The sequence below is a fragment of the Crocodylus siamensis genome, chromosome 1, assembly GCF_052110815.1.
Source record: "Crocodylus siamensis isolate JL-2025a chromosome 1, ASM5211081v1, whole genome shotgun sequence".
NCBI lineage: Eukaryota > Metazoa > Chordata > Crocodylia > Crocodylidae > Crocodylus > Crocodylus siamensis.
In genome coordinates this window covers 170,053,544-170,075,488 of record NC_143395.1, presented here as the reverse complement: position 1 = coordinate 170,075,488, position 21,945 = coordinate 170,053,544, and the positions used below count along the sequence as shown (strand labels likewise).

Sequence of the window (21,945 nt, the reverse complement as noted above, 5' to 3'; positions counted from 1 at the left end):
GCAGGGAACTGGGTGCAAATCAACTCCCTAATCTCCGCATGTGTAGATGTCTGACCAAAACCCCTTATTCCAGCTTAGTTGACACCAGAGTAAATCTAGGCCAGAGTGAATGTATGTCTGGATGCTCCCAGTCTCTCTAATTTCCCAGCACAGTGCTTTAATCACCAATCACAGGTTGGATGCTGCTCATTCCCTTCTCCAGCACTCTTTTTGAGGATGAAGTCACTGCACTTCAAATTTAATATTCAGTGGAGAAGATGGATGGAGAGCAGTGGGGCCAAGACAAGAGCTACAGACCTGCTCCCTTCCTAAGCAACCATTTCATTGAGCTACACACATTGTAGTTTGTTCTCTCCTGGCCCCTCCACCCAGGGGACCAGTTTCAAAAAGAGGGCTGGAGAGGAGATTGGGTGATACCTGAACTGTGGCTTGTTGGTTAGAGCACTCTGTTGGAAGTCAGAAATTCAGATTCAAACTCCTTCTGGGCAAAAAGGGCCTAGAAGCTGGGTCTCCTCGCCAGGTGGAATTTTGGCACTTACACCCAGCATGTACATGTACATAGTTGTGTAGCCTAGTACACATACTGATGATCTGTGAGGATGCTTATGCATCCACACTGCATGGGTAATTGAATCACAAACTGTGTAAGTGCCAAAAATACCATTTATGTGGCTGGAAAACTGCCATTTAGGCATATAAAGTGAAATAGAATTCTGCCCAATATTTACTACCACATAGTGCAAAAGACTATGCCTAATGCTTAACCTTACTTGTTCCCATGTATAGCTACCCATATCAGTATTATTTATTACTTATAGTGCAGCAGTGACTAGACATCTAAGCCTTTTGTAGAAGATGTTGTACATATTGTACAGGCATGCAGGAACAGATAGTCAGTATCCCAAAGAGTTTACAAAGTTGTAATCAGACAAGATCACACAAGTATGCGAAGCAGAAAATAGAAATCACAGGATGAGAGAATATAAAGTAACAGTAAAACACTAATGTTTTAATTAATAAATATAGTACAACAGATTTGCATTCCTTGTGGCACAACCCTCAACGATTGTAGAATTAAGGCCAAGGACTGTGCTACATGTGCTTCTCATTCTCATTACATTAATGGAGAGGCAAGTTTGGGTGTATGCTTGATATCACTTTTACAAGCACCGTAACTTTGAGAAACATAAGAGGCATTTCATGAGTATTGCCAAACTTTTTCAGTATTGCGTAAAATATACTGGAGTAAAAATTTTTTTTTTCTAGATTCAGAAAAGATGGCGAGGCTATTACATCCGAAAATATATCCATAATTATTATAAACTGAAGAAATACCTGGAAGCCGTTTCTTTGAATAATGAGATTGTCAGGTAAAGATAAAAATACCAGGTGGTAAAACTTTAATTTCCTCTTCTCCTATTTCTAAAAACTTTATAGTACTAATTAAATTCTTTCTTTGGGTAAAGGACCCCCTCCATTACCTAATGTAATCATTATTCCCTTCTGTCCCCAAGCCTGAGCATGTTGTGCCAAATTCTGTTCTCAGTTACACTGGTTTATATCCAGTTAATTCCTATGAATTTACTGGAGTTGGTCTGGATTTACCCCAGTGTAATGTGCAAAATGTATTTAGAGCACTTAAGTTATCTTGGATGTAAGTTTCACAGAAATATATTATTTGGGGATGATTTCAGTGTGGGGAGAGGGAAGACAGGATTTTTTAAAACATTTTCATTAAAAATGGTTATTGACAGTAAACATTTCATAGGATTATGTATATATTTTGTATATTTTGATTTCATAGGTCATTTTCCTTGGCTGTGATGGTGCCCAGGTTGTTATGGGGGCTCCTCATTGTAATAATGTTATAAAATAATAACACTTCCACCCAAATTAATCCTTGAAAACTTCTACTTCATCACTGGCCTGAAAAAATGAGATTTTGTTTTTTTCTTCATCAACAACAAAAGAAGGAAGATTTCTGTCACTGAAGGCTACCAAAATAAGAGGAAAGAGAATATGAGATATCAAAGTGATATTATGTTAATGGGTCTTGTTAAAAAAAAGAAAGAAAATAAAAAAAAAATTTATAAAGCGATTTAAACATATTTGGTAGCCTTCAGTGACAGAAATCTTTATTCTTTTGTTGTTAATGAAGTGGTTTAGACACAGCCCAGCTGAACTAAAAGATTATTTTTACATATTATCTAGTTAACTTAAACCTGCAGTGTTCTTCTGTAAGAGTAGTTCTGTACTCTTTTTGATTTTCTGAGATAATATATTAACTCTTTGTATATAACCAGCATATATTGTTAGAAATAACCAATCATACAAACCAAATTTGAAAACAATTCTAATGTAGAATTTGTCACCTCTATCAACTCTACATGCTGCCACCTCCTACCCTGAACTACACAAAAATAATCCCAAACATGCTTGTTCTTTTATGGGCGGTCAGGTCAGGAAAACTATTGACTAAATCATTCTCTAAGATCTGTTTTTGGTCTTTATGGCTATCTGAAGTAAGTCTTTTGTAATAGGCTGAACTGCTATCATGCAGCCTTGCTTCCTTATTCAAAGTACAGTATCTCCATTTTTTCCCTTTGGTACCTGAATCTGACCCTGACCAAGAATGACAGACCAACCTCTAGATTTGTGATATATACAAATAGAAGAAGATAATGAAAATTGGCATTTCTACTGTACTGAACAAACATGAATTTATGGCACTTTTGATTTCCTTTTTTCCCACTGTTTTTTCTTTGTCCAATACACTTAAATTATTGCTGAATACTTAGTTGTTTTATTTTCTAATGTTTTGTTACTTTTATCCAATTCCTTAATGGCTATTTGAGATAACTGAAATTAATACAATGTTCACATAGTTAAAATCTGTATTGTGTTGTGTGTATACTATTTTGTTTAGATTTTAAGTTGCAGTGTAAAGGAGAGGAAATTGTTTCATACTATTTCCATTAATGTGCAGTACTCTGACTTTGCGTACACCAGGTTCAACATAAATATGCCAGACTTGGTCTATGTGAACACTTAACAGGTTTATGTCTCTATTGATATGTTTATTGTCTGTTTATTTGCTTATACTCTGCTTATTTGTCTATCATTATTCCAGCTGTTAAAAATTATGACTTTTACAGGCATTTTACTTGGGTGTATATTTAGTTTTATCTTAGGATGTATTTTCCTGATGCTGATCTGTTATTGTTAAATTATCTGTTTTCTAATATTTTTACTCACCACAGGCATTAACAAACTTCATTTTGTTTATTCTTTATAAACACCCAAATCTTTTGGCATTTTAAATACTAAAACTAATTTTTTAAGACGTGAAAGATATTTTTTGTATCACTGAAGTAAAATAGCATTACTGTGTAAGCCGCCATACATCTGCTCAACAGTTAATAGTATACTATTTTATGTTGACACACGTGTAAAAATATATTTTTGTACTGACACTAGACATTTTACAAAGATAAATTGGTTTGATTAGTTTAAAGGCTGAGTGTGCATTTGGTAGAAATATACACTTGTAACCTCTAACCTAATTTGCAAAAATTGCCCCAGGTTATGAACAAGAAAATGATATAATGAAATTAAGAATTAACCACAGTTACAGGTTGATAGTATTAATAAAACATTATTAAGTTTAAGTGAAGGAAAAACTAACATCCTTTATTTTTGACAGAAACCCAAATTGAAGGTCTCATTCTTTAGCTTTTATTATATTAGGTATACATTAGTTTAGACTATTATTTGTCCCCATTAACATTAAGTATATCATTTATTTTTAATGAAATAATAATTAAATTAATTTTGTGACTTAATTGGTTTCATTAGAATATTTTTATTTGTATATAATTATAATTAGTTTATCCAACAAGTAATTTTTTTAATTCTAAACCCCAAATTTGGTCTATACATTAGAAGTAAAATATACATTTTGTAATGAACTTTTAAGTCAATTTGATTAATTACTTTATAGTTACCAAGTAATAAAAGGATATGAATGGATTCTCTTATGAATAAATATAACTCAAGAGATTTCCTCACTGGTAAAATAAGAAAGAAGTATTTTTCTTTGTTTTTTGCTCCTGCTGGTAGACTAGCAGGTGGGGCCAGGGAAACAAGTCCTGGTCACACCCTAAGCAAAATAGATTTTTTCCTATCCAGTTGAGGAGTGCTGCCAATCACAATGGGCTTGGAGTACTGTTATGAAGCAAAAAAGAACTTCACTGCTTACTTCTCTCCCACCAGCACATGATGGTAGGTACACCTAAGATTCAGTTATTGAAATTATGCATATATTTGTATAGATATACATAGTTATTTACTTATTACAATATATAACATAGAAATAAGGCAGAAACGATAGAATGCAACTTAATGTTTGAAAATGTGAACTTAGAAAACAGTTGCCTCTCACTATAGCATAGATATTAAAGTTATTTTTAAAGTTAAGACTGGGGTTTTCTTGAACCTTTTTGCAGTGCATTCATAAATCTGGCTTTGGTTAAGCCAGATTTATGGCTGTGTTGTATCTCCAAAGTGGCACAGAAAAGTGGGAACATAACCAATGATGCTGTCCTTTCAAATATTTTATCCATCCTTTAGCTTCATTCATCAAGACTTCAGTTTTAGTGCTGTGTCAGTGTTAGTGGAGAACTGACCTTCTCTATACAACAGTATAAACAACTTTGACACAGTACTGATATAGTAGCAACTCACTGATAGCTGCCAACAGAACAGTGCAATGCACTTGAAGTTCATCAGTAAAAGAGATAATCACACATTTGGGAAGGTATTGTTACTTCTGATTTGCCTGACTCATGAGTAAGTTATGCAGGTAATCACCAGAAGGGTACCGCGCTGTACCATTGTATGTTCTGTATGACTGCTCACGCTAAAAAAATACACACACACAAAAAAGTGCCATTTTTGTGGGCTTTTTAATGTCTGTAAGCAGCCTATGTTCTTTAAGCTCTACCATAAGTTTTATTTTGTTTTTTTTACCATTGTAATTGTAATAATATGTGCACAATTTTTAGAACTAATTTTCATCTCTTGGCCACGTCCAGATGAGTGCAGCCATGTGGTATGTGGGGCTGCAAACACATCTGCAGTGCCACATACCACTCTGCAAAGGAGTGCTGCCATTGTGTGCACTGCTTCATTACTTTTTGCCATGGGTTTTGCAGCAGCTCAAATAGCAGCAGTACAGTTCTGTACCAGAGATTTGTGCCTCAGCACACATGCCTGAACATGCACTTTGGTGTGGGGCAAATTGTGCCAAGTGGGGCAAACTGACTCTGCCCAGTTCCTCCCTGCCCAGCTCCTCCCACATCTCCCCCCAGATGAGGATCGCATAGCTGCCAGAGCTCTGGTACAGGCATTGTAAGAGAGCTGCCTGCACCTCTGGGCAAGCTTCCAGTGGACTGTGGCTGCACAGCTGGCCTTCAGGGGGCACTTGTGTCATGTCTTCTGCCGTCTGGGCAGCTATCACCCTGGAGCATGTGCTCTTTGCAATGGCCCACTTTGAAGTCAAAGCATATCCTCTTGGCCCCAAATGGCCAGAAGGTTGTCCACCTCATCTGTCCTTGTGCTGGGTCCCCCGTGCTGGCAGTGGGCAGGCTCCTTCCCTGGGTCCTGCCACTTGCCTCACCAGCAGGGATTCTGGTGTTCTGTGTTTAAAAATTGCAAATTCTCTGATAAAAAACCCAAATTGTCTCATTAAAATACCCAGAATCTGTGTTCTTCTGTAATTAAAATGAAACACCACTATATAGAGAGAGATCAGTTTAGCAATGTTTTTTGATATACTTACAATTTTAAAGCAATTTGGAAGCCTACCAGTGCCACTATCATCATAGTAAAATTAATTCTAAATATCCATATACTTTGGCATTTATTTTTGGGGGGGGGAGGGGTTCTTATAGAAAAATCAGAACTGTCCCAGCCCCTTTCACTCACCAGGATGTGGGGTGCTAAGCAGCACTGGGATGCCATTGCCCTGCCCGGGCCCTTGCCCCTCACTCCCAACCCACAGCCCCGCCAGTGCCCCTCACTCCTGACTCACAGCTGCTGCCTGCCCTCCACCAGCTCCTTTGGGGGGGTGGGGAAGGTGTGGCTAACTTACATGTCTGGACAGGCAAGTGGAATGTGCTCCTGTACCAGACTGTGTTGGCCTGGGGAAAAAAAAAAAGACTTAAATTTGGCATCTTAGTAGTGAAGAAAAACTTAGCCCTCAGGCATAAGTCTTATCTGCAGGCTGGGGAGAAGCTGAATATATAATTCAGGGATACAAAGGAAGAAGATATATACTATCTCCTGCAAAACCCTAGTTTCCCAAATTTGTTACCAATACAGATAGGCCTATCAGCACACACTCTATGTGCCTCTTTGTGGAGTTTGTTTGTGACATCATATTGGAAAATGCAAGACTGTGAAGTCCAACATTTTCAAACAGAAGGGGCTGCTCAGTGTTGCTGAAATATAGGTTGCTTTTATGCAGGGGCCTAAGAATAGATTTAAAGGCCTATGGTTTAGGCAGAAAGGTTATTGTTGTTTTTAAACTTAATAGCTACCCTCAGCTACTAGCCACATCTTTACCATTCAGCTTTAATACAAGGTGCCTTCATTTAGTGGCAGCCCTTATTTAGTAGCCAGACCTTTATCATGTGTCTTTACCATAAAAACCCCAAGAGAAAGTAAACTTAATAGAAGCTGCCCTTAGTTTAAAGCCATAGAGAGACCTAATTAAATTTAACCAAAATTGATTTAACAGAAATTGACCTAAAATATAATTAAATAATAATAATAGTCATGTGATGTGTGAATTTGCACACCATAACAGACTGGTTCATGCTAACCTGAAACCATTATTTTTATATGAATTAAAGTCAACTTTAAATCATAACTCCTACCATATTCAAAGAATTTTTAAGCTCATAATAAAACTGACTAAAGTACTATTTTAAAAATGTTAGCAACTTCATAATGCTGCCTATAAAGGGTATTCCACCATTAAATTCACCGCAGCATGGAGTATAACCTTGTAATACAGGAATCCCAGCATAGAGTGCATTGTACGATGCAAACATGGCAAACTTCTAGAGTTAGGAGGACACTGAACTGGTGTGGGAGGGATTAGACCCAGAACACATCTGTACTGCAGCAGTTTTCCCAGCTACAGGCTCGTGCACTCAATAGTAGCAAAGCTGCCCTAGCCAAAGCCCCTCATAAGTCGAGGTATGAACCGTCTTAATGCCTTTGGGCCCATTTTGGCTAGGGACAGACATTACATATAAACCAGTTTAAGTGATCAGAAACTGGTTTAAACCTGTAACAGAACAGACATTCAGTGCACATAAACCAATTCGAAAATGGTTGAAACTGGTTTGAGATAAATCTGGTTGAATGTCATATCAGACTTTACTGATTAGGGTCAAACTGATTTATGCAATGACTGTCCCAGACCTCTTCCTGGTTTAAGTTAAACTAGACTCCCACAGCATTCCAGCATGCTGTCTGGGCTGGGTGGAGCTCTGCTCCAGAGCAGAGCTGGCCACTCCCCACTGCTCCCTCTCTGGAGCTCTGGCAGAGACTTGCAAGCAGAGCGTCTGCCTGGCTTCCTCCTGATCCCCCTCCCCCACGCCCTTCTCAGCTCAAGCAGGAGGGATCCCTCCCTCCTTGCTCCCACAGCATGGACAGTAGTCAGCATGTGGTATGCTAACTAATGCTGAGAGGTGTCTGTGTAAGGCAGACAGGACACTGTCTGTAGGGCTTTTTGGAACTAATCAACAGATAATTCTCTCCTTGGAATGTTCTCTTCCTTGCAAAAAGTTGTTTAAGAAGAGCTTGAACTAAGAGGGGTTTTGTTTTCTGATGGGGTGTTACATGCTGATAACAGAGCTGATAAATGTTCTGTTATCAAGGGGGGAGATGGAGCTGGCCATGCCCCACATAGCTCAGCACTATGGAAGGGAAGGGGAGGCTGCTCTAGTGCCCCCTGGGTTCCAGCCTGAGCCACTGCAGGCATGTACCTGAATTTCTTCAGTCCAGAGGGGATGTATGTGCAGTTACAAACCAGTTCAGCCTAGCCAAGTTAAACTAAACTGCAAAGATTGAATCAGTTCAGGTTCAGGCTTTTTTAATGTCTGTCCCTAGCCTTTGAAATCTAGTTCCTTAACTCCTTGTAAGCTCTGCTGAAGACACCAAAGCAACACTATGCTATATAAGAGCTAAGCATTATAGAGAACTTTGTTCTTTATTCTGAATTGCTGACAAGGTTTAGAAAGCCCAAGGACATTTATTATATAAACACTTTAAACCAGCAGAGTGGCAAATATATCCTGAAAAGTTTTCCAGTATGTTTCCCACAATTTTGCTTTGTAGCTTTTAAGAATAAGTCATACTATACTTTATCCATGGGTGTTTACATGAAAAACATAGAACTGAAGTTTGGATGTTTGTTTGTTTTTTGTGGATGCTGCATGCTTATTTGAAAAGGCTTGAGCAAATTTCCATCACTCCTCACTGAAGTTATTATTTTATAGAATATAGATATTGTACTACCTTATTCTGAAATATTCATAAAGGCTCTAATAGAGTTAGCAAAATGCTTACATGGGGAAATATGCCAAAAGCAATCAGCATTGGCTATAACTCCCTAAGATATAGTGGAATTAGCATTTTGTTTTATGTGAAGCAATTTCCAATCTATGGTAAGCAAATGTACATCACTTCACATAAATTAGCATGTTGGTGCCATTATATTGTAATAATTTACAGATGATGTCAATTGCCAACTGCATGATTAACTTGTGATTTCTTCACTAAGGTTGTCAACACACTAAACTTTCATAGATTTCATAGATTTCATAGACATTAGGGCTGGAAGGGACCTCAGGAGATCGAGTCCAGCCCCCTGCCCAAAGGGCAGGAAGTCAGCTGGGGTCATAGGATCCCAGCAAGATAAGCATCCGATTTACTCTTGAAGGTGTTCAATGTAGGTGCTTGAACCACCTCTGCTGGCAGACTGTTCCAGACCTTGGGGACTCGGACAGTAAAGAAATTCTTCCTTATGTCCAGCCTGAAATGGTCTTGCCGGAGTTTGTGACCATTTGACCTCGTCATTCCTTGGGGCGCTCTGGTGAACAAACGTTCCCCCAGATCCTGGTGGTCACCCCTGATAAACTTGTAGGTGGCCATCAGATCACCCCTGAGCCTACGCTTTTCCAGGCTAAAGAGTCCCATGGCTCTCAGCCTGTCATCGTAAGATCTATTTTCCTGACCTCTGATCATGTGCGTGGCTCTCCTCTGGACTCTCTCAAGCTTCTCCACATCCTTTTTGAATTGTGGAGCCCAAAACTGGACGCAGTACTCCAGCTGTGGCCTCACCAAGGCCGAGTACAAGGGGAGAATGACGTCCTGGGATTTCCTCGAGAAGCATCTATGGATGCAAGCCAGCGTTTTGGTCGCTTTCCTAGCCGCAGCATCGCATTGCAGGCTCATGTTCATCTTGTGGTCAATGATGACCCCCAAGTCTCTTTCTTCTGTAGTGCTATCCAACGTAGCACTGCTGAGCCTATAAGGATGCTGCAGGTTTTTCCTCCCAAGGTGGAGAACCTTGCATTTTTCGGTGTTAAACACCATAAGGTTCTCGTCCGCCCATTTGCTGAGTTTGTCCAGGTCAGCCTGGATCACCCACCTATCTTCTGGCGTGGATGCTTTGCCCCAAAGTTTGGTGTCATCGGCGAACTTGGCCAGTCCACTCCTGACTCCAATGTCCACATCATTAATGAAGATGTTGAACAGTATGGGTCCAAGGACAGAGCCTTGAGGGACCCCACTGGTCACAGGGCACCACGATGAGTGACTGCCATTGATTACAACCCTCTGGGTCCGACCACAGAGCCAGTTTCCCAGCCAGCAGATCGTGGTGGAGCCAAGGCCACAACTGGCCAGTTTGGCCAAGAGGTGATCGTGGGATACCAGATCAAAGGCTTTTTTGAAGTCAAGATATATGACATCAATCACTTCTCCCTTGTCCAGGTGATAGGTCACCTGGTCATAGAAGGAAATGAGATTGGTCAAACAAGACCTACCCGCAACAAACCCATGCTGGCTATCCCTTAGGATGTTAGCCTGGGCCAGTCCATCAAGGATAGCCTCCTTAATAAACTTTTCTAAGATCTTCCCCAGGATAGAAGTCAGGCTAATGGGCCTGTAGTTAGCCGGATCCACTCTCCTCCCTTTCTTGAAGATCGGCACCACATTGGCCTTCTTCCAGTCTTCCGGCACTACACCAGAGCGCCAAGAGTTTTCAAAGATCCGTGCCAGCGGCTGGGCTATGACGCTCGCCAGCTCCTTGAGTACCCTGGGATGCAGATTGTCAGGGCCAGCTGACTTGAAGGTATCCTGCTTCTCAAGGTGTTCCTTCACGAGGTCAGCATTTATGGAGGGTAGGGGATCCCCATCACCTGGATCTCCCTGTCCCATAGCAGGCATGGGCGTCCCATGGAACTGATGAAAGACTGACGCAAAGTACCTATTTAATAGGTTGGCTTTTTCCTGGGCGTCAGTTGTCAGTTGCCCCATCTGGTTTAGCAGGGGTCCAACATTGCCCTTGCTTTTCCTCTGGCTCCCCACATATCTGAAAAAGGACTTTTTGTTGTCCTTGATGCTTGAAGCTAGTTGGAGTTCAGTTGCAGCCTTGGCTTTCCTGGTTTTCTCCCTGCAGGACCGGACCAGTGCAGAATAATCCTCCTTGGAGGTGAATCCCGTCCTCCATCCTTTGTAGGCTTTCCTTTTTAGCCGCAGGAGGTCCGCTAGGTCCCTAGAGAGCCGGGGGGCTGCTGTGCCTTCTTGCTGCCTTTCCTCCGTGTTGGAATAGATTTAGCTTGTGCATTGAGGATCGCTTCCATGAGAAGCAACCACTTTTCTTGAACTCCCATCTCCCTGGGGTCACGGTCCCTGAGGGCCTGACCGACAAGCCTCTTGAGCTTGTCAGAGTTGGCTTTTCTGAAGTCAAGGACTTCTGTGTTGCTGACTGACTTGCCAGCTTTACGGTGGATGGTGAAGGTGATCAGCTCATGGTCTTTCCTATTTGTGTCAAGTATGAAACTGGAGCTAAAACTCTGAGGCATTACTACGTAGGAAAACAAAACAAAAGATATTGTTTTGCAGTGTTTGGTCATGGAATATAGTACCAAATAATATACTTCTATGAAGGCATAGAGTTTAGTTAGAATATGATGAAGCAAAAAACTAACAAATCAGTGGCAAAATATTTGTGGGGGGTTTTGCCACATCCACTGAAGTTAAACATTAAGTGTGGCTTTAGTATGTTAAAGGGTCTCATACTAGGGCGAGTTCCGTTACCTGTTTGGCCAGAAAATAAAATAATATGTCTACATGTCATTAGAAGGGAGGGGGTGTTTTCTTTTTAAGTAAACTATGTTTTAAAATTCAACAACAACATGTTCCACTTTGATTTTTAATAGATTGGCTAAGACAGGTGTAAGTTCTCTTAGGCATCAGATGTCCCACACAGATCAAAGTATTCTGAGTGTTGTCTAATAATATCCTTGTGGGAAAAGAAAATAATATGAAAATCAGTGAAAATAAGTGGAATACGCTAAAGAATTCAGTCTCTGGGGTTATAAAATTTAGCAATGCAAAATGCATATTAGATCGTCTAGACCATTTCCCTGACAATTTCCTGCATTTACAAACCTTTTGCTCAGTCTAATTTTTAAAATCCCAAGCAGTGAGGCTTTCACCAATTCCCCTGGGAAGGGAAAAAATATCCAGCATTGCTAGATAAGCTTGAACCACTACCATTTCCAGTAACAGCTAAATGGCTGCTGGCCCAGTATACTACAGACATACACAATGTCCAGGAAAGCCTCAATTCCAGATTAGTTCAGGATTAGGGGACCCTGTTATGAGGTGTGATAATGTAGGACATTTTTTTCTTCCATCCAAAAGTGTCTGATCCTGGAGCTGCAGGATCAGGTCTTATTTCCAAGAAAGATATTAAGGTGTATTACACTTGATGTAACTAGCACCTTGGTTACTATGGACTTTATGAGCACATCCCCATATGCAGGGGCATGTACTTGAAGCTATGCATAACCCTGCATGTGGGCTTTGGTGTCAGGCTTTTCGCATGGTTATTTTTGCTACTGGGATTTCCTGGTAGGAAATTTTGCCCCCGTGCTGCAAATTTTTAGTGTGGGACATCTTTTAACATGCCAGATTTGTGGTTTGTGGTGCCACAAAGAGGTTTGCAGTACCACAAACCACACGTGCCTGCAAGTCTATATCTGGTCTATGTTTATATACTAGATATAAGTCCAAATACCAGCCATTTTCCAAAGTGGCAAAGTATTTATGTACACTTTTTTGACAATTCAGAAACAAGGGTTCTTCCTCAGTGACTTCAGCAACAGTTGATTCAATAGCCTGTTTTCAACAGGTGCCATAATGTATCAGACAGCTCTCTGGAGTTCTTAGAGGAACAAAAATCTCATTTTGTAATGCTGTCCTCCCTGTTAGGCTTCATTAGCTCATTAATGAAACTGAGGGAGAAACATCATCAAGAATTAACTTACTTAGTTCCAAATACTTGGTATTTTCTGAATTGATCTTCTCTACAAATCCACATTCATCCACTCAGTGTAGGAATTTCTGAAATTGAAAAAAGGTGTTAATTATGTCTTCTGTCATTTAAAGGAACTTTTAGTGAGATACTGCATGTGGCTTGAGACACTAACTTGACTTCTAATAATATTTCAAACATAACAGTTTAAGAGCTGCAGAGTCCAAATGGTTTGGGATGAAAATTAGAGTCGGGGTCTATGGAAGCAATAGTTCAAGAGTTTTACAATTCTAAAAATATTTCTTTTTTTGTTAGATTGGAGGTATATACATAAACAGCTTAAATCAAGGCTGTCCAGCTTGTGGCCTGCGAAGGGTTAGTCTGCAGCCCGAGGGCTCCCACCTAGCTGGTGCGCTCCCCATTGCTCCAGCAGTAACATAAGCAGCTGAGTTCTCTAACTCCCACTGTCTCCTCCAGTTTCCATTTCCTGACCTTGCTTCGTGGGAGTCTGTGGCTCAAACTGGTGCTGCCCACAGGGCATGTAGCCCCTATTGGTGAAGTTTGTCCACTTAGAAGTTGGACAACCCTGGCCTAAGTAATGAACTAGCAGGCTGTATATCTGCCTTCCACAGGGCTTGATCCAACTCTCATTGAAATAAATGGAGCAACCCCGATCAACTTCAGTGGGCCAGTACCATACTGTATTTCTGAACAAATATGAAGGAGCCAGAGTTAGTTAAAATATTCCATGCAGATATGTATTTTGTGAGTTCTTTATTTCAAAACTGCTGTCCAAAAACTCAACTTACCCTAAAGATTCAGCATATAAAGAATCTATTGCAGGACGGTATATTTTTTACCTTTCTTTTATGATCATTTAAATAAATATTAGGGGTGTGCAAAATGGACCTTATTCAATTTGGATTCGCATTCAGCCCAAATTGGGGACAGTGATTCAATTAATTGATTTGGCTCACTGTCCCTGATTCGATTTGGCCAAATCTGAATCTGAAGATTCGATGGTGATTCAGAGAATCAGCAATTCAGACATAAACATAGCTTTAGAAGTTTTTTCTACATACCTTAAGGTAGCAGGCATGGCTCATGATGGCTGCAATGCTGGGGTGCATGGAGGATTCCACAGGAATGTGGGGGGGCCTGCATACTCAGCAGCGAACCGGGAAGTGGACCAGAAGTACTTCCAGTCCACTTCTGGATCCACTGGAGAGTGTGTTGCCCCCCCCCATGCCTCCCCAACTCAATGATCAGCTGTAGGGGGACCCCAGGTGCCCCCCCAGACCCAGAAGGCACCAGTCGCTGAGCTGGAGGGACACAAGGGGGCCCCAGCACACTGCTCAGCAGACCCAGAAGTGCTTCTGGTCCACTTCCAGGTCTGCTGTCAAGTGTGCTGGGGAGCCCCCCGTGTTTCTGTGGGACACTCCATGCATCCCAGCATAACAGCATTCAGGAGCCCCTGCTACCTAGAGGTATGTAGAAAAAACATTTAATGCTCTATCTCTGTGTCTCAATCACTGAATCTTTCTGAATCAATTCAGAGGTTTCCAGTTCAATTCAGAGAGATTAAAGAGTCCTTAGATTCAATTTGGATTTGGAGATTCAGTCATCAAATTGGGCCGAATCTCCACCAAATCAAATGAGGAACCGAAGCTTTGCACATCCCTAATAAATATCTATCCCAGCGAATAAAATTAAATTTTATTTTAATCATGCTATGAAAGTACATATTACAAAATAAGTAATTTTATATTAAGGGAGTTTTCCCGTCTGTCTTTTTTATTTTAGTTTGGGAATTTGAAAATAAAATTGAAAGAAAAACTCTTGCACTGGTTAAAGCTAGATACAGAGCTGAAGAAACAATGTTCACTTTGAATTCAGGAGCAAAGCACTGAAGGAATCATTGTGATTAGGCAATATTCATAATTTCCACATAAATTCTGCCAGATATCCTAGACTTGAGATACCATGCCCAGTCATGGTGATAGGTCTGTTTGTGTAGCTCTAGTAGGTAGCTACTAGCTCCCTCCAGCAAATTTTTCCAGATGTCCTACCAGATTTTGTAGGCATTTCTGTAACACTTTTCAACTTCAAAGTTAATAATTAATTAGGTAGATTATAGTGAAATGCAAGCTAATTCATTCAATGATAAAATCTTAGGCATAAAAATTGTGCTTACCTTTGTACCCTGTACATCACCAAACATGTTTTTGGGACTAACCAACATTAGCAACTGACCTTAATTTCTTCATGACCTAAAGAGAGAATTGCCTCTAGGTTTTCAGAAATCTATTCACCTACTGTACTAAAGAGTCTGTAATGAAACTGACTTTTTAATGGATTAATTCAAAGTAAGATGGAACAAAAGTGACATTATAATAATTCTATAGTAGCAATAATTTTATAGCAGTGAGCTTGGAAAGCACTGAACTGTTTGGATAGACTTTGATGTTGAAATATTTCTATTATAGTTGCTTCTATCCTTAAATGTCTTTTTTGTATATTGCCTCATCAGATGAACCTCTGACTAATATTAATGTTGTTTCATTGCTTTAGCAACATCCTACCTTAAACAGACCTCACACTATTATGCTTTTTCTAATGCAGGATTTTAACTCTAAAGTAAGTAGAAAAGAAGGAAAAGGTGCATTTTCATTAAGCTCTAACATATCATTGGCTGTCAGGTAGGCCTTGTTATGCTGTCCATCCTCATTTAACTATCCCACAAGATCTCTTAATGAAGTTAAGCCCCAAGTTCACTTCAATAATTCTGTGGCAAGAGTTTGTGCAATGTAACAATTCATCACTTGTCAGGAAGGCACTTTTAGTTTATACATTTAATAAGGGCATCCTCTAGCTTGGTTAATTAGAAGTGAACAGTTTGCATATTTACTAAATGCGGAGTGTCATTGCCACCACGGCCTATTGCCTACATGAATTATTTCTCTATCTGCAATAAACAGCTGGGTAATTATTACTGCCATAATCAGATAAATTCCCTCTGTAAGGCTTTTCTTACATGGCAATTCTTTGAACTCATCCAAAGCTGAACAAAATTTATGAACTCCAGCAGCTAGGCCACTTTTTCATAGTAGTGTCCCTGTTTCCTATTTCAAGGACATGTAGAGTATCATAAATATTGTGTAAATTAGGAGGATAAATATGATTACCTAAAGATTACATATTAATAAACTTGATTTTCAAAATATAATTTTCAGGTTGTAACTGATTAAATGGTAGCAGCTCTGTTTTTATCTAATTGTAGATAGATGACAGGCCATCCATAGTGCAGGCTATACTAGGTTATCGGGGAAGGTTCTGTACTTAAATACTAGAGACTTGTATGAAAAGTATATAAATATTTTTCATTTGCATTTCATTTTAACAGTTTAGATCATTAAAAATTATGCAGAATTTCTCATGCCTCTTACTTTGCTCACTTAATTAAAGCAGTTCTACATCTCATTAAATAAAATAAAGTGGCAGTTGTTTTCCATATGTACTTCAGTATTTCATAATCAGGTGAGCAATTTAAATATATGGACATTTACAGAAAAGGTATGCAAGCACATAAAATAATTTATGTTTGTAAAAATAATGTATTTATAGTGGGCCAAGTAGCTGGGTTTAGTCAACTGTTGGCTGGGTTGTTCAACTGTAATTCATGTCACTGTGCACTTAGTCACATATGTGGTCTCACTGAAATCTGCTGAAACATTAGTTACCAGCTAAATTCAAAGGAATTAAAGAAAGATGAAAAATATGAGCCAAAGCTTATTTTATGGCATACTTGATGCAGAATTACACACTGGATCACAATACAAACTAGTCAGAGGGGACCAGCAACCATTGGGGGAGTCCCTGTTCCCCCAAGCACTACCAGGAGTGACTAGGAATAATGGTCACAAGCTGGCAGAGGGCAGATTTAGGCTAGATATCAGGAGGCGCTACTTCACAGTCAGGGCGGCTAGGATCTGGAACCAACTTCCAAGAGAAGTGGTGCTGGCTCCTACCCTGGGGGTCTTTAAGAGGAGGCTAGATGTACACCTTGCTGGGATTGTTTGACCTCAGTACTCTTTCCTGCCATGGCAGGGGGTCGGACTTGATGATCTGCTCAGGTCCTTTCCGACCCTACTAACTATGAAACTATAACTATGAATACTCAATACTTTGCTTGACTATTACTAGAAAATATACTTTTAACTACTCAAATGCTTCTTTATAACTCATTAGTAGATCCAGGGCATGGGTCACCAAAGCACCAAGCACCAAATAAGATATGAGTAGCCATTTAAGGAGCAAACTTAGAGACAGCTTGTGCACTTTGGGAACAGCTTCTTATATAAGGTGTTATATAGTGCTGCCTTAATCAGTGGAGAACACTTATAAAAATAACATGCTCTCCAAGTTCCTCTGGGCACAGGAAGCTGTACTTTTTCTTAAAAGGATGAAGCATGCCTCCTTTGTAGGATGGAACAGAAGTATAGATAAATCCATGACCTTTGTATACCTTTCATTTGTGAAATTATGTGCGCACGAAGGAGTGTTTGTGTGCCACGAAGTGCTTGTGCATGAAGGGAAAGTATGAAGGTAGGGTTCATTGTGCCTCTCTCACCCTGCCCTGCATTTTTCTAACATCAAAATGAAATGTGGAGCTTTATATTATAAAAACTTATCGGACTCCATAGTGTTAAAAGTATTGCAATGGTGTGAAAAACAGTGTACACTTAGTTCAGTACAGCAACTCTTTGAAAATACTTTTTTATGAAAAAAAACAGTAAAAGAAAAATTAATAATGCTGATTGATCACTTTCACTTGTTCTAGATCATTAAAATAGAGGTTCCCACTGTCTTAAAGAAGAGTTTGTTCTTATAAATATTCACTCAGGAGAAATAAGAGGCCAGTAATCTTTATTTTTATGACCAGGGACACTAGCAGGAGACAGAGGAAAAAAACATGTTACTTGTACTAGGGATGGGCCAAATATGTCATTATTCTGATTTAGGCAATCTACTGTTCAGATGAGTCTTATAGATTAAGACGAAAAGGGGGTCATTAGATCATTTAGACTGACCTCCTGTATAATAGAGTTTACAGAATTTCACTGCTGCATTGAGAACAATAACTTGTGTTTGACTAAAGTATATCTTCTAGAAAGTCATCTAGTCTTGATTTAAAACATCAAGAAATAGAGGATCTATTATGTTAGATGAAGGATCCCATGTTAGTTGGTTCTAGTGATTAATCAACCTCACTCTTAAAATTTATGCTTCATTTTATGTAAATTTGTTTAGTTTCAGCTTTAAGCTTTTTTCTACTTGCTATGCCTTTCTCTAGTAGATTAAAGAACCCTTTAATACCTTGCATTTTCTCTCCATATCAGTAGTATATACCTTAATAAACTAATGTTCTAATCATCTTTTTAATAAACTAAACACATTAAGATCTTTGTAAGGCACCTTCTCTAGCCTTAAAATTTTTTTTGTGGCTCTTTTGCATACCTTCCTCTACGGTGAAATTCAACCAAAACCTCAGGAGGAGGTTCTGCAGGTGGAGGTGGAGGGGATGCAGCCTGGTGCACTCAAAGGTCATGTGTGCCAAGGTCTCCCTTTGTTTGCTGAAGGGGCAGGAGACCAGGGTGTCCGTGAAGCTTGCCACATACATGCCCAAGGTGACAGCCCCATGGAGGAGCCTCTGGCTGAGGTCCCCAGTGGCTCATGGGATGAGAGTGGAGTACAGACTCAGCCACTGGGGTGTCCCAGCCATGCCCTCACCGAGCAGGTCCTAACACTTGGTGTCTAAGCGGGATGTGAGGGAATCATGATGAATTGTGCGGCACATGACCGTGTAGGGGTGGTGACAATGGATGGTGGAACAGTGGACCAGTCTAGTGGCCTCCAGCCAGCTTAGGTGGTGAAGTGGGGAGCACCATGAGGTTGGGCAAGGCACCATCACCACAACAAACTTCAGTGGGCTGGAGGACATAGAGGGTCAGGGACTGCCACCACACAAGACCTGGTCAACAAGGGCAAGGGTGTCTGGAATCATGGCAGATTTCACCTCTTGGACCAGACAGCAGGTTGCACATCTCATGGGTAGACCCATACGCCAGGTCAGCATAGTGGAGTCCACCCACTCCTGCCTGTCGTAGTCCAGGAGGTCTCTGATATGGGTGACACCAGCCAGGATCAACCTCTGTCACAACTGGGGCACCTCTGCTGTTGGCACCTCCAGCTAGGGGTTTGAGAGGAGGGGCTTAAGCAGGTTGGCACCCTGGGAAAGTGTTGCAGGGGACCTGGAGTTGGAGACCAGCTTCTAGGCCCAAAGGAGGTCCTGGTAGAACTCTGGCAGCCTTCGCAGTTCCTTCAGGGAGAAGCCTTGCAGGCCAAGGAGCTGCCAATCGTATCAGAACCCCTGGAACTGGTGGAGGAAGGCTTACCCCAGTGGCCCCATGCCACATGGCTACTGACACCTCCACAGTGACCCGGTGCCATCCTGGCCAGAAAAACTCCAGCAACCATCTCTGGAGCCCTGCTAGGACCTCAGGAGGTATAGGCAAGGTGTGTAACCAGTGCCAGGGCATGGACAGGACCAGCTGGTTCAGCACTCTCCCATGCAGGGAGACACCTCAGGAGCCCTGCCCATGCCCAGAGCTGCTTCACCATCCTTGCCTCCAACTGGTGCCAGTTCTCTGGAGGGGAGTTAGCCCACCTGCTGCCCAACACCCACTGCCAGGCCAAAGCTCTTGACCCAGTTGACCCAGGCAGAGGAGGCAGCTGAGTACAATGCCTGGCCAGCCTCCACTTGTGCCAAGTCACCTGAGTCCTAGACCGCAAGGAATAAGTTGTCAGCATATGCTGACAGGACCAGCCACAACACTGGCTCCTGGAGCATCAACCCCACTACCCGCCTCCACAAGAAAACAAGGCATGCAGCTGGCCTGACAGCAGGCAGCCTTGACGCACCCCTGTCCTGAACAGGATGAGCTCCATCAGGGTCCAGTTGAGCTTGACCAAACACTCTGCAGAGGCATACAGCACCTGGAGAGCCTGCAAGAAGTGGGGCCTGAAGCCAAAGACCCGCAGCATGCCTGTGTGGTACCAAGATCCGCTCTATCAAATGCTTTCTCCTGGTCTAGGGATAAGACAGTGAAAGACCGGCCCTCCCAGTGCACTAGCTCCAGGAGGTCCTGAACCAAGTACAGGTTGTCGAAGATGGAATGTCCAGGCACTGTGTACATCTGGTCAGGATAGCTCAAGCCCATCAGCACGGACTGCAGGCACAGCAAGATGGCCTTCACTGCCACCTTGTAGTCCATGCAGAGGAGGGACATGGGACACCAGTTCCTGAGGTTGCGGAGATCCCCCTTCTTCAGCAGGAGGGTCAGCACAGTCCTCCGGCACAAAAGGGGGAGATCCCCACTTTCCTCAGATTGAGGCCAGACTGTGACAAAGTCCAGGCCGAGGACGTCCCAGAAGGCCCGGTAGAACTGCACAGTCAGCCTGTTGAGGCCTGGTGCCTTGTTGCCAGGTGTCAGGTGGAAGGCAGCTGAAAACTCAGCCAGAGAGGAGCCTCCAGCTGGTCCCAGTCGCCCACACTGACCTGTGGCTGTGGGAGTCCCTCCCATAGGGTCTGACAGGCTTCAGCGTTGGTTGGATCCAGGGAGAAAAGCTCTTTGTAGAAGGCTAGTGCATGCTAGTGAATCTCACTGGGATCCGTGAGGGGGGTGCCGTCACCCACCAGAAGGCAGGTGATGTACTTCTTGGCCTCTTACCTCCTCTCCAGGGCATAGAAGTGGGAATCACAGTCCCTCTCCTGAAGGAGCTGGATGCATGAGCAGACAAACACACCATGGGCATGGTGGTCATCCAGAGCATGAAGCACTTCCCACCTCTCTCGACACTCTTCGCAGATGGACTGGATGGATAGGTCAGTGGCCAGGTGCCTCTCCAGCTCCAACACTTCCTGCTTAAGCTGCTCCCGGACCACCTCCTTCTGCTGAGTGTGCCCCCGATTGTGGCTGTGGCAAAAAAGCCGGATGCACACATTTCCCACATCCCGCCATCTCCAAGCTCAGGGGAAAGCTGCCTGTTGCTCCTGCCAGGCCACCCAAAACGCTCAGAAGGCCTCCCTGAAGCCCACATCCTCCAGCAGACTAGCATTGAAATGCCCAGATGCTGAGGCCCTAGCGTGGCCTGGGCCCAGAAAGTTGGTGATTGCCAGATGCTAAAGGTGTGGGCCCGGTCAAAGTGCGGCAAAGAGATATAAATCTGGTCCAACTGGGAGTGGCATGCCTGCTCCTCCCCGACCCTCACATAGGTGAAGGCAGGGGAGTCAGTAGGGTGACAGACACACCAAACATCCACCACCGAGTAGTCCATCAGGATCTCCCTGAGAATAACCATGGTGGCCTGGTTCCACTCCCTGCCCGACCGGTCTCGTGCATCTAGGGTGATGTTAATGTCCCCGCCAAGGACTAGGCACTCAGAAGGGTTGAGGGTGCCAATGTAAGTGGCCTCCTGGCAGAAAAAATCCACTAACTCCAGGTTCTTTGCAGGGGCATACATGTTCAGAAGGTTCAGAACCACCCCTGCATTTGGACCCAGAGGTGCAGCAGGCAGCTCAGCACTACCTCAACTTCCTGGAGAACCTCTGGCTGCAGACCTGGGGAGAACAGGGTGGCCACCCCGGAGACTGAGAGGTGACTAAAAATGACCCTGCCTCCCCACTCCAGCCACTAATTAGGCTCATCAGCTGGAGTCATCAGGGTCTCCTGCAAGAATACCATGAGCTAGTCCCCCTCCTGAAAGAAGGAGAGCACCCGGCATCTCTTCCTGCAGCCGTGGAGGTTGAGGGTCGTAGTCTTAACCAACCTCATGGCTGGAGGGGATGGAGTAGATTGTTCAGCAGGGGCCTCGTGCATCTCAATGCCTGGTGTGGGGTTCGCTGGCTCATGCAGTGCTCTCCCATAAGCATAGAGGGCATCTACAAAACTGCGGGCCCACCTATATATCTGGGCATTGCAGCTTTTGGGCCCCTTGCTTTCCCCTGCCAGTGCCCTTGCAGTGGTGAGGATGCTGTCAAAATCTCCCCAGCAGTCCAAGGCAAGCAGTACCTTGCTGGCAGACCACCGGGTGTACTCATGGTCAAGAAATACAAGTAGCTCACCCCTGGGGACCGCCAGGACTGAGAGGTCCTCTGGCTCCACAGAGCCTGCCTTTTCTCAGGCATCCTCATGCTCCTGGGGTTCAGTGGGCTCCTTAGGTACTGTCTGAACCTCCCGGTCTGCTAAGGCCCTGGACTCTGGCTG

General features: G+C 42.6%; 1 protein-coding gene across 2 annotated transcripts in view; it reads left to right on the top strand.

Annotated features, from left to right (window-relative positions):
* SPATA17 (spermatogenesis associated 17) overlaps positions 1-21,945 on the top strand; it is a 158,706-nt gene that overhangs the window by 25,241 nt on the left and 111,520 nt on the right. For both annotated transcript variants that reach the window (XM_090031528.1, XM_090031529.1), the window contains exon 5: positions 1,267-1,370. In XM_090031528.1, the coding sequence (XP_089887654.1) occupies positions 1,267-1,370 (104 nt within the window). The remainder of the gene's footprint in view (positions 1-1,266; positions 1,371-21,945) is intronic.